This window comes from Perca fluviatilis, chromosome 4, assembly GCF_010015445.1.
Source record: "Perca fluviatilis chromosome 4, GENO_Pfluv_1.0, whole genome shotgun sequence".
Lineage (NCBI taxonomy): Eukaryota > Metazoa > Chordata > Actinopteri > Perciformes > Percidae > Perca > Perca fluviatilis.
In genome coordinates, this window is record NC_053115.1 from 10,340,144 (window position 1) to 10,356,100 (window position 15,957).

The following is a 15,957-nucleotide window of genomic DNA, read 5'->3' on the forward strand; positions in this document are numbered from 1 at the left end:
CCACCTCTCTCTCTCTCTCTCTCTCTCTCTCTCTCTCTCTCTCTCTCTCTCTCTCTCTCCTTTTCTGGTGACGTGGAGACATTAGCCTGATGAGAGAGAGAGAGAGAGAGAGAGAGAGAGAGAGAGAGAGAGAGAGAGAGAGACTATTATTGACTGAAACCTATTTCTTTTATCGATAAGCTTTAGCACAACATAGCAAAAGAGCAATAGGGCTTTGGTCTCGCGCAGGTAACCAGTCAATGAAGGATGCGGTATAGGAAGACATCCGCCTCATCATGATGAACATGTATAAGCACTGCTAGGGATACATTTTATTGTTGTGTTTCTTCCCCGTGTCTTCTCCTCCTCCAGGGACAAACAGTGGGATATTTTAGTCGCCCTCCTTCCGTTCACCGCCAGGTAGCCTGCTCGAACTCACATCTTACCAAAGGTAGACGCCAAACTGACGTAGGAGCACCCGTAATTTGACGTGTGTACACCCCCCATCGCGACCACACACACACACACACACACACACACACACACACACACACACACACACACACACACACACACACAACGCACAAACCAGCCCTTCCCATCAGCAGTATTTCCTCTCCTTGGCAGACGAATAACGCACAGTTTCTCGCTCCCTCCATCTCAGCCAGCTGTTTCTTAAGGAATAAGCTAACCAGAAAACAAGGGAATTTCTTTCTTATCACGACAAAACATTTCGGAGTTTTATCTGTTTTCTTCGGAGCATCTAAGCTGTTTGTAGTCTTCATAGATTTTTTTTTTTTTCTCATCTGGTTGAATTTCCTTTGAGATGGAAGTGAGATGTCGTCCAGCGGTGATGTGTTGTGTTTTCGCCATCCTCTTCTCCGTGGTTCCCCGGTCGCTGGAGTCCTCTTACAGGGACAGACAGTACCTGAACGAGTGGGCAGTGGAGATCCCAGGCGGACTGGCCGCTGCAGAGGGGATCGCCAGAGAGCTGGACTACAAACTGGTCCGACAGGTAGGCACCAATATCCCGGAGGGGCTACCAAAACCAAAGCACCCGTTTCGACATCAACAAAATAAAGTATTATAATTATTCTAAAATGAGGTGTGTGCAGGCAGTTGTAATGGATATTCTTTATTTGGCATTATATCAAAGCAAACTGGGACCTGAATAATGTCTCATTTTAATATCAAACATCTAATTTAAAAGCAACCCAATAGAAACCATAAAAGCAGAATGAATCATGAAATGTAAATGAAGTCTGCAGCCTAAAATATCAGCTGTGGAGCCAGCCAATAGCTATATTAATTATTATGATTTGCTCGATAAGAAGACCATTTCACTGGAAGCACTTAGTAGCTAAATTAAAGAAGGATTTAATCAATCCATGACTCACTGTTGACACACTTCTGATAACTCTGGTTTTCATTTCCCTGTTCTGTATGTCCCTGTATTTCACATCATTTTACAATGACTGATGCTGTCTTCATCAGACATGGGTCTGAATCGTAAGGGCAGCTCATTAATATGAAACCTGTAGTTGAACTAGCTCTGAACAGCAGCGGCCAATAATTATCTGAGCTGTCGAGGATACGGAGGCACACTATATGCAGTTTTCTTTCACTGTCAGAACCATAATCACTCAAATATAGTTTTTATATCATATTCATTTAAAAACACTTCTGTATAAAGAGCTACATGTCATCAAAAATGTCAACTGTGGAATGGACACATTGTGACTTTACATGAAATACTTTACTGCTTAGCAGTCCATATACTGTAACATGCTTTACCTGCGCCAAAGTACATGTAATGCATCCATAAAACAAAGCATACACACATGTAGGCCCTGTTCACTGTGCTTGGTTTGTATTCAATTATAATTAATAAAAATAAAATGTGAAAATGCTCTGTGTCTGCTATAATCTGATTTCCAACTATGTAATACTTAATAGAAAATACCACACAGTGTATCATAGATAAAATAAAGATAGCAATTGAGATGTAACACTGCAGTGAAACATTTTACTGTTTGAATTGAACTGTTTTCTTTGTTGCTCCCCCCCAAAAAATGGAATTCCTGAAGTTTTTTCTGAGGTATAATAATGTTCCTAGACTTGTGTGACAGGTCAGCGACCAGATGGCTGGTATTATGTCATTTCCTATCAAATGTTCAGCCCGTCTCCTGATTACCTCTGCAGATCGGGGCCCTGGAAGACCATTTCTTGTTCAAACACCGCAATCATCCTAGCAGAATGAAACGAAGCGCCAGCCATATCACCAGGCGGCTGTCGGAGGATGATCGGGTGAGTGGCCACTTTTAGCTATCAGCTGGTCCTGCTCTGTGCACAACTCAATTTGTCTCATTTTAAAAGATTGAATAAATGTGTCCTCTTGTCTGTGTTTAGGTGCTGTGGGCAGAGCAGCAGTACGAGAAACGTCGCAGCAAGCGAGGCGCCCTCGGGGAGTGCAGGGACTGCCCAGTGGATAAGCTGTTTGATGATCCCATGTGGAACCAGCAGTGGTACCTGGTGAGTCTCCAATAAAGCTTGAATCTTACACACAACACAAAGCAGCAGATTGGGCTTGTCTGCCACAGCATTGATTGAGAAAGTAGGCTACATGGGAAAATCAACAAGTGCTCAACAATTAAACTAGTTCTTGCTGGTTTTAAAGATCTTTCTATTTAGAAAATATTTGAACACTGTACTTTCCAGAGTTCCAAAACCCACAGATTTAAATTGATGTCCAGGCTGCTGATCATATGTTATGCACTTCTGTTGTGTCTGGTTGAGCCCTCTGTTTGCATGCGGCTGGGCTGTCCTCCCCTGAGACTCTCTGAAGCCCCTCGACTGCTGGACAGCTCCACACTGTTCACTGCTCTGTCCTCACAGATACCTCATGCCTCTAGCAGGAGGCCACTGAGTGTGTGTGCAGTCTATGTGTGCGTTAGCAATGTATGTGCATTTGTACGTGCACAGGGCTGTGTCAGAAAGTCTGTATGCATGCATGCATGTGTGCAGAAATGCAAAGACGGAAAAAAAACATGAAAACAGTGAAACAATAGCATGCTATTAAGCAGTTCTAGTCAAAAGAGCCATTTGCTTAATTGGTAACAGTCTGTGTGGAGATGAGAGGGGTGGAGGGACTATAATCCAGCAGGATGAAGTAGAGTAGAGCGCTGTGCATTATGTCCCAATTTACCCTGAATAGGACGGTTTAGCCCATCAGAGAACAGTAGATTGTCACAGCTGTGCATCCCCTTCCAGATCCATTATTAGCACATTCACTTTATCCTGACTGTGACCCCGCCATTTACCACTTTGAATCACATCTTTACTGACTTTGATCCATAAGCTTGGATTGAACTCAGCAACTGTCCCATTGACAGTTGATATAACAGTGGTTGGATGCAAATGGAGTGAATATGTTGGATACTGCTTGTATATTTTTTTTATCATACCAGATCAAACAAAATACATTAAGATAAGTTACTCCATTGGGGCTGCAACTAACAATTTGTTAAATTGCATTGTTTAGTCCATAATATGTCAGAAAATAGTGATAATAAATGTAAATGTAAATGGACTGTATTTATATAGCGCTTTTCTAGTCTTAACGACTACTCAAAGCGCTTTTACATAGTACAGGAACCATTCACCATTCACACACATTCATACACTGTGGCCGAGGCTGCCGTACAAGGTGCCACCTGATCATCAGATAAACATTCACACATTTACACTCCGATGCGCAGCATATAGTACAATAATAATAATAATAATAATAATAATAATGGACAGTCCAAATGTCCAAATGAAATAAAATGAAGAAAGAAACAGCTAAAAAAACAAGTAAAAAAATTAATGAAAAAAAGTCTACTGATTGACTAATTGATCATTTTTTTTAGCTCAAAACACCATAATCAAGCATAATTCTGACCAATTATCATAATATGTTGCTGTAATATAATATAATATTCAACAATATATTCATGCCAACATACCGAATAGCAAGTAATTTGATTTACTAAACTTACTGTAATATATAGTCTGATTGACAAAAAATCAGGATGAAAATGGTTGTTGCATCAGTGTTATGGGTGGTGATGGTGCAGTGGATATGACACATGCTTATGGTGCAGGAGATCGGGGTTCAATTCCCACTGCGATACATCAACCAATGTGTCCCTGAGCAAGACACTTAACCCCTAGTTGCTCCAGAGGTGTGTGACCTCTGGCATAAATAGCAATTGTAAGTCGCTTTGGATAAAAGCGTCAGCTAAATGACATGTAACGTAATGTTTGTGTGTGCATTCGGAAAAGCGAGAGAGATTCTCATCTACGTTCTCTCAGCTTCCACTTCGCCGCACCTGCGCTAACCAAACATGAGTCACACGCTTGTGGGGAATAAGAAAACAAATTGAGATGAATCATTTTTTTCCGATGAGGGATGATGAGACTAATGGAATTGGCCTTAAAGTGCCGCTTAGTGTGTTTCCACATCAGCCCTTGTCTGTGTCTCTGGAAGAGCCACATTACTGTAGAGTTCATATAAAGCATCGTGATTCATTCTCCTTGTCTGTCCAGTAAGGACAAAACCTATGTAGAAACAGGTCAAATGTTGGAAAGAAAAAAAGGTTTCAGGTGTCACCTTCGAACCAACCACCTGCCAACCTCTAGTATTTGCAAATAAAGACGCACAAATGATAATGAGGCAAAGGGGGAGAGGTTAGAAGACAGTGACGTTCACAGTATGGGGGGGGGAGAGAGCTAGGCCTGAGAACAGGATGAGTTTCTTTATCTATCACGAGTGAGTGCCTGATAATTTCATCAAGGAGTGACTCATACTTGAAATTCCTCCTGCCTGCCTGCATGGCTGTGTGTGTGTGTGTGTGTGTGTGTGTGTGTGTGTGTGTGTGTGTGTGTGTGTGTGTGTGTGAGAGAGAGAGAGAGAAGAGAGAGAGAGAGAAAGAGAGAGAGAGCGCATTCATTGCTGTGCAAGTGTCAGTCTGTGTTAATTGTGCATCGAGGGATCTCATTGTGCTATGGCGTGTGTGTCCCCTCACTTGTTTTATATGCGAAGCTGCATAAGAGAGACTTGCATAAGCTGCTGTGTGTGTGTGTTTGCTGTGTACCAGCAAAATCTATGCATGGCAGGCCACTGAGAGCCCCCTCAGCTGCTGCCAGCGTCAACAAGTGAGTCATTTGGTGTTACACCAAAACAGCCAAGCAGTAGATATGAGCTGGACGGGAGAGAAATCCTCTTTAGCCAATTGCTATTAAAACATGTTGTGTTAAAGTATGACATCTGCTGTGTATTTACATTGAGATTTGTGTTGTATTCGCTGTCAGCTGGAAGTGATACTGTCAAAGAGAAAGGGAGGTAAAGACAAGATGCTAGTGAGAGGATGGAGTGAAAACAGTGAGTCAAAGTGGGAGCCAAGGAGAGGGAAAAAAGGGTGATACATCAGAGGGATGAGTCACGTCTTGGGGTGGCGTTCCGCAGTGTCTGTACATAATGCGCAAAGAGCGAAGTGAGGTTTTTTTTTTAGTCGTAGCTGTCTCCATCTCTGAATCATACTCCCCAAGCAAGCAGGCATAGGCCCTGCTCACTCTCCCTCACTCCCTGCTGATTTTCCATTTAAAGCAGGCTCCCTCACTCACTACGTGTAATATTCTATAGCCTTCTTAATAATCCGACAGGGTGATTAAATGTGAGTCGAGCCAGAAGAGCTGTGGCTTGAAACACAGCACGTCTTGAGGCAGTGTAAGGCATCTTCTAGGTTAAATGAATCGGTAGATTTGCTGTATTATTATACAACACAAAATACATGCAACCATTATGACCCTGTGGCAGCAATCTGCCTACAAATCGGAGAGCCTTAGGAGAGCACTCAAGCCCCAACAAGCCAACAATAAAGTACTGTATTTCTGTAAAGGTCAGTGGAAGAACAGACAGGTTTAGAGAGCTGGAGGACTATGGCTGACCTTATCCTAACATATATCATAATAAAGCCTGTTTCAAGCTTTAGAGATAATCTACACACAATTTAGGTTGAATTACAGATGTGTAATTTTGTACTTTTGTCCCTATCTTCCAGCAAGACACACGGACTTCTTCTTCGCTGCCGAAGCTGGACCTGCACGTGATCCCTGTGTGGCAGAAAGGCATCACAGGAAAAGGAGTGGTCATCACCGTTCTGGATGACGGGCTGGAGTGGAACCACACAGACATCTACTCCAACTACGTAAGACACCGTTTCCATGGAGACAGCCTCCGTCGTCTGGGTCTGCCGTTGCCATAGCAACGCTGCTGGTGACACCTTACAAGGCGATTCATAAAGACAGTAATACATCTTCTAGATGATAATGTCTGCATATGCAAGAGCTTTTTGGTTTTTGATTCCTGGATGCAAATTGGGCATTTTGCTGTGATGCTAATTTTGATGTGAATGGCTGTACTCCTTGTATTAAGGGATGCAGAATATGAAAATATTTCGTTTTTTGACAGTTCAAAAGGGGATGCAGATAATAACAAGCTGGTGAAAGTGAGTGTGACTGAATGGGAGCTCAACAAGGTTTCATTTTAGAATAGTTTCTCCTGTTGAGAGGAACTGTAAAAGCCTTAAAAAGCCCTATCTGTGGTTTGGTTTCAAACAGAGCTGATGCTCTTAGAAGCCGCTGCCTTGCCTGTGCAAAAGAACGGAAGAGGAAGAGAGGGATTGTGAGAGAGAAGGAGAGAAGGAAATAATGTATGACAACAGGGCTGATGGAAACAACTCACACTGTAATTAAGTTAATGCTAATTAATCAAAGAGGCGCAATCATCCGAGACGCTCATCCCTAACAATCAAGGCATATGAGCGGCTCGCATTTGCATAACTCAATCGCAGTAATTCTAAAATGACAGTCACAGGCATCTGATTTAAATCAGATATTAAAGCTGTTACTGTGAACCAGAAACTGAAAGGAAGCATTCATTCGGATTTCCTCTTTAATAAAAAGATAATTTGTACATTTAATTATATTGTATAGTGTAGGAGAATGATGGGGAAGACAAAAACAGAGGAAAGACATGACTTGCCATACCACATACATTGTAGCAGTGTGTCAAACTAGGACACAACCCGTCAGGCAAAAACACTTTTTCAAGCAATCGGCATGTTTTAAAAGATGGTTGTTGACAACATTATATCCTCATTGTCATTCAATATGTGTCGTTTCACTATTTAGACACAACACTCTCTCCTCTTGTCACTTATCATATGTGTCTCCATGACAGCAGATTGGCTCTGACAAATGTGCGTTTAAAGCCTTCGTCACTGATGTACTCTGACGTCAGCCTATTTTCTGTCTGTTTTTTAGGATGCAGCAGCCAGCTACGATTTCAACGACAACGACCCGGACCCTTTCCCCAGATACGACTCCACTAATGAAAACAAGTGAGTTAACTGTTGAGAGGTGACATTCTCACTTTACCTTGACATTTTGTGACTTGGGCTTGGTTATTACTGGTTGCATCCCAGTGTAATAATAAATAAGAATTATTAAGGCACAAAGTAGTTGAACATATTAAGCAGACTCTGCCAAAGGATAGGAAGACTCAGGATTCAGTTTACTGCCTCTCGTGCTTCTCCTCTCCAAGTCTTTCTCCATCCCTGAAATTAATGACTCACCCTGTGCAAGCTGTCACACACACACACACACACACACACACACACACACACACACACACACACACACACACACACACACACACACACACACACACACACACACACACACACACACACACTTCTCTCTGCCAACAGCACTGTGCTCTTTTGTTATCAGTATACTTAACAGTTCAACAAGCCTATAATTCCAGATGGATGATTACAGAGCCACACAATCAGAGAACCTCCATGACCCTGTCATTACGATCGATATTTTCTGCATTAAACATGACCTTTTTACTAGAGTAGTTATGCAATCAAACAATAAAGTGGCCTTTTGTAATGAGTTTTGCATCGTATGAAATAATAAGGGCAGGTAAAACAGTTCAAAATAACCATTGCAGTGAGATTCCTGCCAAAAGCAGCACAGCAGAAACTTTTATTTGTATGTAAATGTATGTATGTATATGTTTGTACAATATATACAAAATCACACCCAATCACTCATCTGACTTGATGAATTTATGGAACTTATGCAGGATTAGTGATAAAAGCACAAGTTCATGTTTCAATTAAGTATATAATAAAAACATGTAATTTTGGTTCATAGACATGGGACCAGGTGTGCTGGGGAGATCGCTATGCAGGCAGACAACAATAAATGTGGTGTTGGGGTGGCATACAACTCCAAGGTTGGAGGTAAGAGCTATTTTTGAGCATTCTACATCCCAATAAATCTGTGTCTGTGTGAAATAAGAGACTGGTGACTGAGAGTAAAATTGTTATAGTCCTGGTTGCTGTCACTGCTGTGTGGGATTTAAATGATTATTACTCAAATCAGTGTAAAAGATCATGAAAAATAGAAGCATAAACTCTGAGAGCCTTTGTTTTCATACTAATGATAGAATTGATACAGTAAGCAGGCAGCGATACAGGTGCAGCAGCAGCAGCAGCAGCAGTACAGGCAAGACAGAGATGGGGAAATGTGCAGCTTAAATAGACTGCCAAATTGAGGGGGTGTGTTTGGTAAATGATACGGAGAGTGAGGCATGTCATGTGTGTGTGCACAGCGGTGCAGCTCAAGTTGACTGCCTAAACTAGCTTGCAGGCGTCGCCCCATAAGGGAAGGAAGGTGGAGATCAGATTTTTTCACAAGATAGTTGCATTGTTACTCTCCAAAATAACTGAACTCTAATCCACCCGAACAATAGATTTGCAATATTAGGGCTGCAACATCTGAAGGGCCATAGTGTTTTTAGTGCATCTTAAAATATGAGCATGGCAGATCTTACTGCCCTAAAACAAAGCCATTATATTCATAACCTTTAAATTAAGGGCTTTAATGCATTTCATTTTCTCGTTTTCTCTTTCTGAGTTAGTGGATTGCAACATTTGATATCAACTTTACTTCATCCTTACAATGTGGCCGTAAATTGATGATGTTCCTGCATCTCTCTGCTCAGGGATTCGTATGCTGGATGGGATTGTGACTGATGCCATCGAGGCCAGCTCTATTGGGTTCAATCCAAACCATGTGGACATCTACAGTGCCAGCTGGGGACCCAACGATGATGGCAAGACAGTGGAGGGCCCTGGCCGCCTGGCCCAGAAGGCATTCGAATACGGTATCCAGAAGGTAAATGAGAAGAGAGGCAGTTTGTGTTCACACTCAGCTGATGTGATCTTAGACTGAGATTCCTAATGGGAGCTGTTATCTGCAGCATTGATGGGAATCATTACAGAATCAATAAGGATAATGTATTCAGCTGCTACAAATAAAGCCATAGGTCAGTGTCAACAAAGATATACATTAGACAGTGTCTATTTTATGATTGAGTTACATAGAAGTATCAGAATCGGGCAGAATCAGAAACACATGTAGCGTTTCTTGTCGTCTTCATCTCTCTCTCCGTCTGGTCTTCCGAAGGGCCGTGGTGGAAAAGGCTCTATCTTTGTTTGGGCATCAGGTAATGGTGGGCGCCAGGGCGATAACTGTGACTGTGACGGTTACACAGACAGCATCTACACCATCTCAATCAGCAGTGCCTCCCAGCAGGGCCTGTCCCCGTGGTACGCTGAGAAGTGCTCCTCCACTCTGGCTACAGCATACAGCAGTGGAGACTACACCGACCAGAGGATTGTAAGTAACTACACCTGGTGTGATATTTTGTTATGTTTTTACGTTGTTATATTATGTTACATTATGTCATGTCAAGTAACTTTAGGTAGTCTTGTCATTGTTATTCAATGCTATCCTAACACATGAATTTCTTTTTCATGTTGCACTTTGCCTGCTTGCTTTCAGACGAGTGCTGATCTGCACAATGAGTGCACTCAGACTCACACTGGAACATCGGCCTCTGCCCCCCTGGCTGCTGGTATATTTGCCCTGGCACTGGAACAAAAGTATGCAATACTGCAAATTGAACACCTGTGTCACGTGTGATATTCCCAATGAAATCTACAATGGTCTGCCTCCCTGTCTGTCTTCCCTCCCTCAGCCCAGATCTTACCTGGAGAGACCTGCAGCACATTGTGGTCTGGACCTCAGAGTTCGATCCTTTGGCCAATAACCCAGGGTGGAAGAGGAACGGAGCGGGGCTGATGGTCAACAGCCGCTTCGGCTTCGGCCTTCTCAACGCTAAAGCCCTGGTGGACCTCGCCGACCCGGCCTCTTGGAAGCATGTGCCTGAAAAGAAGCAATGCATCGTCAGGGATGATTCTTTCCAGCCCAGGTATGTGAAGGTTTTACACCTGCTCTCTTCTACCTTTTGATTTTTGTGTGTTGCTTTGCCAATGACCCACGATTTTTGGCCACTGTTTTTTTTATATGATACACATAGCTGCACAATACAGCTTATCTCTCATATATGGGATTGTAACTATTGTAACTAATATACATAATAATGGTGTGGTATAATTTGTGACCCAATGCAAAACTATTAAAATTCACTGAGTCTACACTTACATTTTCACATACAAAGTATCTATTTAAGAGATAGAGACAGAGCTCTGTTTCCTTCTGTCCTGACATTTTAGGTTCTAAAAAAGCAAACAGATGATCTGTGTTATTAAAGACGCATCTGTTGCTTTTTCGACTGCACTCATGAGGTTAACAGTTCTTAATCCTGGGAGGTCTTCCGTGCCATTAAAATGAATCAAAATTCATTTTTAAAAGAATTCATGACTCTCATTCATAATGACAGCTGAGAGCATTTAAATTTGAGGTCAATTATCAATTCTGAACACTTATAAATGGTAATTGTTAACAATGGGATTAAATAACTAAATCCAAAAACTGCCAACAAACTATGGGAAATAATCCCCCCCCCCCTTCTGTTGTCTCAACAGATGTTCTGTTTGCATTCCTTTATGGGTTAATGAACCAAGAAGGTCGAGGGCTAATGCTCTGCTGCTACACTTTGTCCTTGAAACAGCCTTTTGATTTCACATTGTTCCACCAGTAGACATACGGCCAACTGAGTTCTGTGTTTCTTTAAGTTTCCATTTTGCAATTTGCTTTGGATTATAAGACTCAATAGCACCAATACCCAGATTCCCCATTACCTTACTACATCCCTGTCTAATCCTGAGGATTTGGCTCTACATTTCCATCAATGCTTAGTGGTCTACAACCCCCTCCAGCTTTATGCCAGCTTGAACACGGAAATCCTTTCATTCATGTCTGGGAGAGATGGGGATTAACTGTTTTTGCAAATGAATGACCAAAGCTGTCTGTGCATCTTATGTACGCTGGTGATGTCTTAGATATTTCCAAAATTTGGGATTGTCATTGAACTATATAATGTGTGCAGTGGTTGTAGCAGTAGTTTTTATTAAATTTTTTCCACTCTGCTGCGGTTTAACAGACCTACGAACAGTAATGAGAAAATGCCAAGGAACTACCGGCAGAGCTGTTTGTGTGTCTCATTCCCTGCTATTTTAATGCATCCACAGGGAGCTGAAAGCAGCAGGGGAGATCACTATAGAGATTCCAACCAAAGCCTGCGCAGGGCAGGAGAACGCAGTCAGCTCATTGGAGCATGTGCAGGTGGAGGCCAGCATTGAATACACCAGGAGAGGGGACCTGCACATAACACTCACCTCCCCAGCCGGTTAGAGACGTGTGCACGCGCACCCACACACACACACACACACACACACACACACACACATTTGAGTGAATTAACCAAGTTCTCAGCTGATCTATCTGTTTGGGTTTTCCATCAGGCACAAGCACAGTGCTGCTGGCTGAGCGGGAGAGGGACACATCCTCTAATGGCTTCAGGAACTGGGACTTCATGTCTGTTCATACATGGGGAGAAGATCCTGCTGGTACATGGACCCTAAAGATCACAGATACTGTGAGTTACACACATATTTGGTGAAAGAAGATATTTGGCTCTTTGTTGTTTGTTTGTTTGTTTGTTTGTACAACTGCTGAGCTTCTGGCAGTTTTTCCTAAGATCCAACCAACATTATTTTTTGCTCACAGTCGGGCCGTATGCAGAACGAAGGTCAGATTTTGGACTGGAAGCTGATTCTTCATGGGACGTCAGAGAAGCCAGAGCACATGAAGAAACCTAGAGTGTACATTCCCTACAATGCTGTGCAGAATGACCGCCGTGGTGTGGAACATATGGATGACATGATGGAGGTGAGTACAAGGCAACAGAATGTAAAGCTAAAGGTTCATGACAAAATAAGCACCTGATTTAGTTGTAGAGGAATGTGTGAGAGTGGGTATACGTTGTGTCACGTTAACATGTCATTTCATATACTGTAGATGTTGTGTCATGTCATAGAGAATTAGACTTACAATTTACACTTGATAACAAAAGGAAAAGCTAAGTGATATTATCACATTATCATTCTTGCAGCTCTATGAGTCTGTATTCAGGCAATGCAGTGCTTTGAGCTAAATGTTAAATTATAAGTGGCAATGCTAACATGCTGCTTTTAAGCAGATATAATGATGACCATGTTACCTTCCCAGTCTAGCATGATAGCATGCTAACCTTTGCCAATTAGCATGAAACAAAAAGTACATCTGAGGCTGATGGGGATGTCATTAGTTCATTTGAAATGAATTCAAGGACAGAGCAAATGTGTAATAATATTAAATACATTGCAGTGTTAGTATAGAATGCCCAGTGACATATTGCTAATTGTTTATTGTTGTTTTTGATGTGCTCTACATGACATTTCAAAGAAAACAATAACTATGAGGTTGAAGTGTTGACTTTCAGTTTAAATTTGAGTACGATATGTTATATCCATATTTGGTGAACAGTGTAGAAATTGCAGCACTTTGTATAACCACAATGTTATCACAGTGTAAAAGTACAATTAAAGTAATTGTTTCATTTTAGATCCATTGTGCCGGACTACAAATAAAGAAAATAGGTCACTGTTCAGGTGCTTTGGGACTGCATTGTATGCATATGTATTTTTAAATATATATTATAAAACTGTTATGATGCCAAAATATAGATATAGAGAGAGAGATAGACAATAGTTATGTTGTACACACTGTGAATCATGTTTATTTAACAATTTTCGTCACCCACCAATAACTCCTCCTCTCTGCCTGTCTGGTGACACAGGAGCCCACACAGGCCTATCCACCTCCAAAGACTGAGACTGCACAAGATTCCCTCCCTTCCAACCCAGAGAAGGACCCCAGAAAGCCCTCTAATCCACCCTACTCCCCTTCCATGGCCCTGCTGCGTCTTCTTCAGACGGCCTTCAACAGGCAGACCCCTGCCCTGCAGCAGCCCCAGTCCGTAGCCAAGACCTCCTCTACCTGGAGGAAGCAGCAGCCGGGCCAGAGCCTCTCTCCTCCTGCAACAAGACTCCCCTCTCAATCATTGTACCAGGCTCTGGACATGATCAACAAGTACCGGGGCCGGGCCCCTGAGGACAGTGTCTACAGTGATTACACGGATGGCTTCTACAGCACCAAGCCGTACAGGCACAGAGATGACCGACTGCTGCAGGCCCTGTTTGAGATGATAGATGATGACCGCAATTGAAGGCCCTGAGGAAAGGGGAGGAGGCAAGGGAAGAGGAGAGGAGAAGAAAGATATAAGATTAGGGGGATGCATGGTTACGTGTTGGTTGGGGAGCAGAGGAACGAGGCGAAGAGAAGAGAGGAAGCAGAGGGATGGGATCGGGTATTGGAAGAGTGGAGGAGAAGAGAAGAAATACAGGAAAGAGAACTCTTCCACTTAGTTCTGCAAAATGCTGCATACCTCACCTCTTTATCTTGATTTGCCAATCACCATTAATCTATTAATTCTGTCATTCAGTCATGCAAAATTTCCAGTCCACACGTGATTCAAAACTTGTTTAGGGCCTCTCTGCTACAAAATGTATCTCCATGTAGTGCAAGTGAAAGCATTTAAATCATAAGAAAAGAGGGGTAGGCCTTGTCTCTCTTCTCTTCACTGCCTGCTTAAGCATGCCACCTTTAGAATATAAGTTTTGTATAAGTATCTCTATATAATCTATATATTATACAAAGACTATGATTGTAATATGGTTTTGAAAACACATCTAAAATCTTCACTTTCCAAAAAATCTTTTCCATTTCTATTCATATTGCATATGTTTTATTTTCAATATGTTTCACACTATTATGGGACACCTACTCACTTTGGAGGGAAAAAAATCATCCTTAAAAAACTGACATAAAGTCATGAAATTAAAGTCAGCATACATTCAAAATGAAGCAAAATCCAAAGTCAATCCGCAATTAGATATGTTTGACCTGTGTTGACAAAAGATTTATTCTCAGGGTGTCAACAGAGCTCAAGAAAGTAACAAAATCATATTCTGGCCTCTTCTAAGTATTAAGAGAAATATATTGTGTAAAATATTATATACTATAAAAGTATGCAGATGAGACTATACAGTTGTACCAATACACTATTATAAAAGATAAAACATTAGCAACCTCTACTCTGGTAATAGTAACAAACAGATAGGATTTCTTTCAGTTGGAGAGTAGCGATACATTCAAAGTGGAGGAAAATTACAGATTAATCTTCTTTGTGCTATTTGTTTAATTTTGTATAAGTACAATGCTGCATTAAATGAAATATTTTTCTAAGGATCCTCATAGTTTATGGAAATAATATATACAGTATCGAACCCTTGAACAGTTTATTTTCTTGTGACATAGTTCACTTAATATCTGAAAAATCAAAAATGAGCACTGCCAAAATATTTGCTGTCAAAAAGCTTCCGTGTATTTCAGTGAAGGTGCGAGTGGCTAACATGTTGTTTGTTTATCATCTGCAATATGCCAACAACAAACAGTTCCTTGAATCCTCGACAGAGTATTGCATTACATTTACTTCTCTGGCATTATTTATTTGATATTAATGGACCTATTACACTTCAGAAAAGGACCAGAAACTGCAGAATAGGGGGCTCTGCACCACAACCTTCAAGCACATTCATCTTAAACGCCTTAATATATGCTGTAATACATGTGCATACTCATCACCACATGGTGTAGATCAATTTACAGATGCTGGTTTAAGTGTTTATGACATGAATAGCTATGAATCCTCTATGCAGAGTCTCCAACCTCCAGCCTGGAACTGCCTGCCCCGCTTCTCTGCCAACAAGGTGTCAGGAAAAAGACGATGTTTGGGGCAATGCTTCACATGCACCCTGTAATTTATCCATTCTTTAGTCTAGCCCGTGCTGTTTACTTTATGTTTTGTTTTTTTTCAGTCCAAAGTTGTTTACACAAACCAATATTATGTTGCAATTTCTGTATCGATGTAAAAAAATAATGACATTTATCTTAATAAACTGCAAAGTGACCTCGTGAGTCTGTTTGAGCCTCTGGCAGCACTAAAGTAACAAACTGTGGTATAATGAGAATGTAGTGCTTGGTGAGAAATTTAAATGAATTTGTGAGTTTTTAGTACTTTTGTTGATGGATTGTCATGACATTTTGTAGACATTCATGTTCCCCAGAGGCTGAATCCTAATGACATTTGTGATTACTTTACTTTTCATCTAGCCCCACTATCAGGTGAACTTAGTAAACATTTTACCTATGAAACGTCAGCATGCTAGCATTGTCATTCTGAGAATGTTATCATGCTGATGATGTCAGCATGGCTGCAAACGCATAACAGTCTTCCAAGTTTAAAATTGTGGATCTTCCCCAAGCTTGAAAAAAAAATTTATTTTAATATGGCCCAGTCCTAATGAAACACTTTTTAGATCGGTTAACTAATGGAACACAACGCTCACAATCACTCAAACACATTCATCAAATTTCATCACATAGAGTTCA

At 41.4% G+C, this 15,957-nt stretch overlaps 1 protein-coding gene across 1 annotated transcript; it reads left to right on the forward strand.

The window, feature by feature from the left end:
- Window positions 1–536: 536 nt before the first annotated feature.
- On the forward strand, window positions 537–15,476 carry pcsk1 (proprotein convertase subtilisin/kexin type 1). The gene is made up of 14 exons (XM_039797263.1): window positions 537–994; window positions 2,182–2,286; window positions 2,389–2,511; window positions 6,084–6,230; window positions 7,348–7,424; window positions 8,248–8,336; window positions 9,101–9,273; window positions 9,565–9,777; window positions 9,943–10,043; window positions 10,139–10,372; window positions 11,595–11,752; window positions 11,868–12,001; window positions 12,133–12,294; window positions 13,244–15,476. Exons 1-14 carry the CDS (start codon window positions 806–808, stop codon window positions 13,670–13,672), a joined length of 2,334 nt encoding a protein of 777 aa, XP_039653197.1. The 5' UTR covers window positions 537–805; the 3' UTR covers window positions 13,673–15,476.
- The last annotated feature ends 481 nt before the right edge of the window (window positions 15,477–15,957 follow it).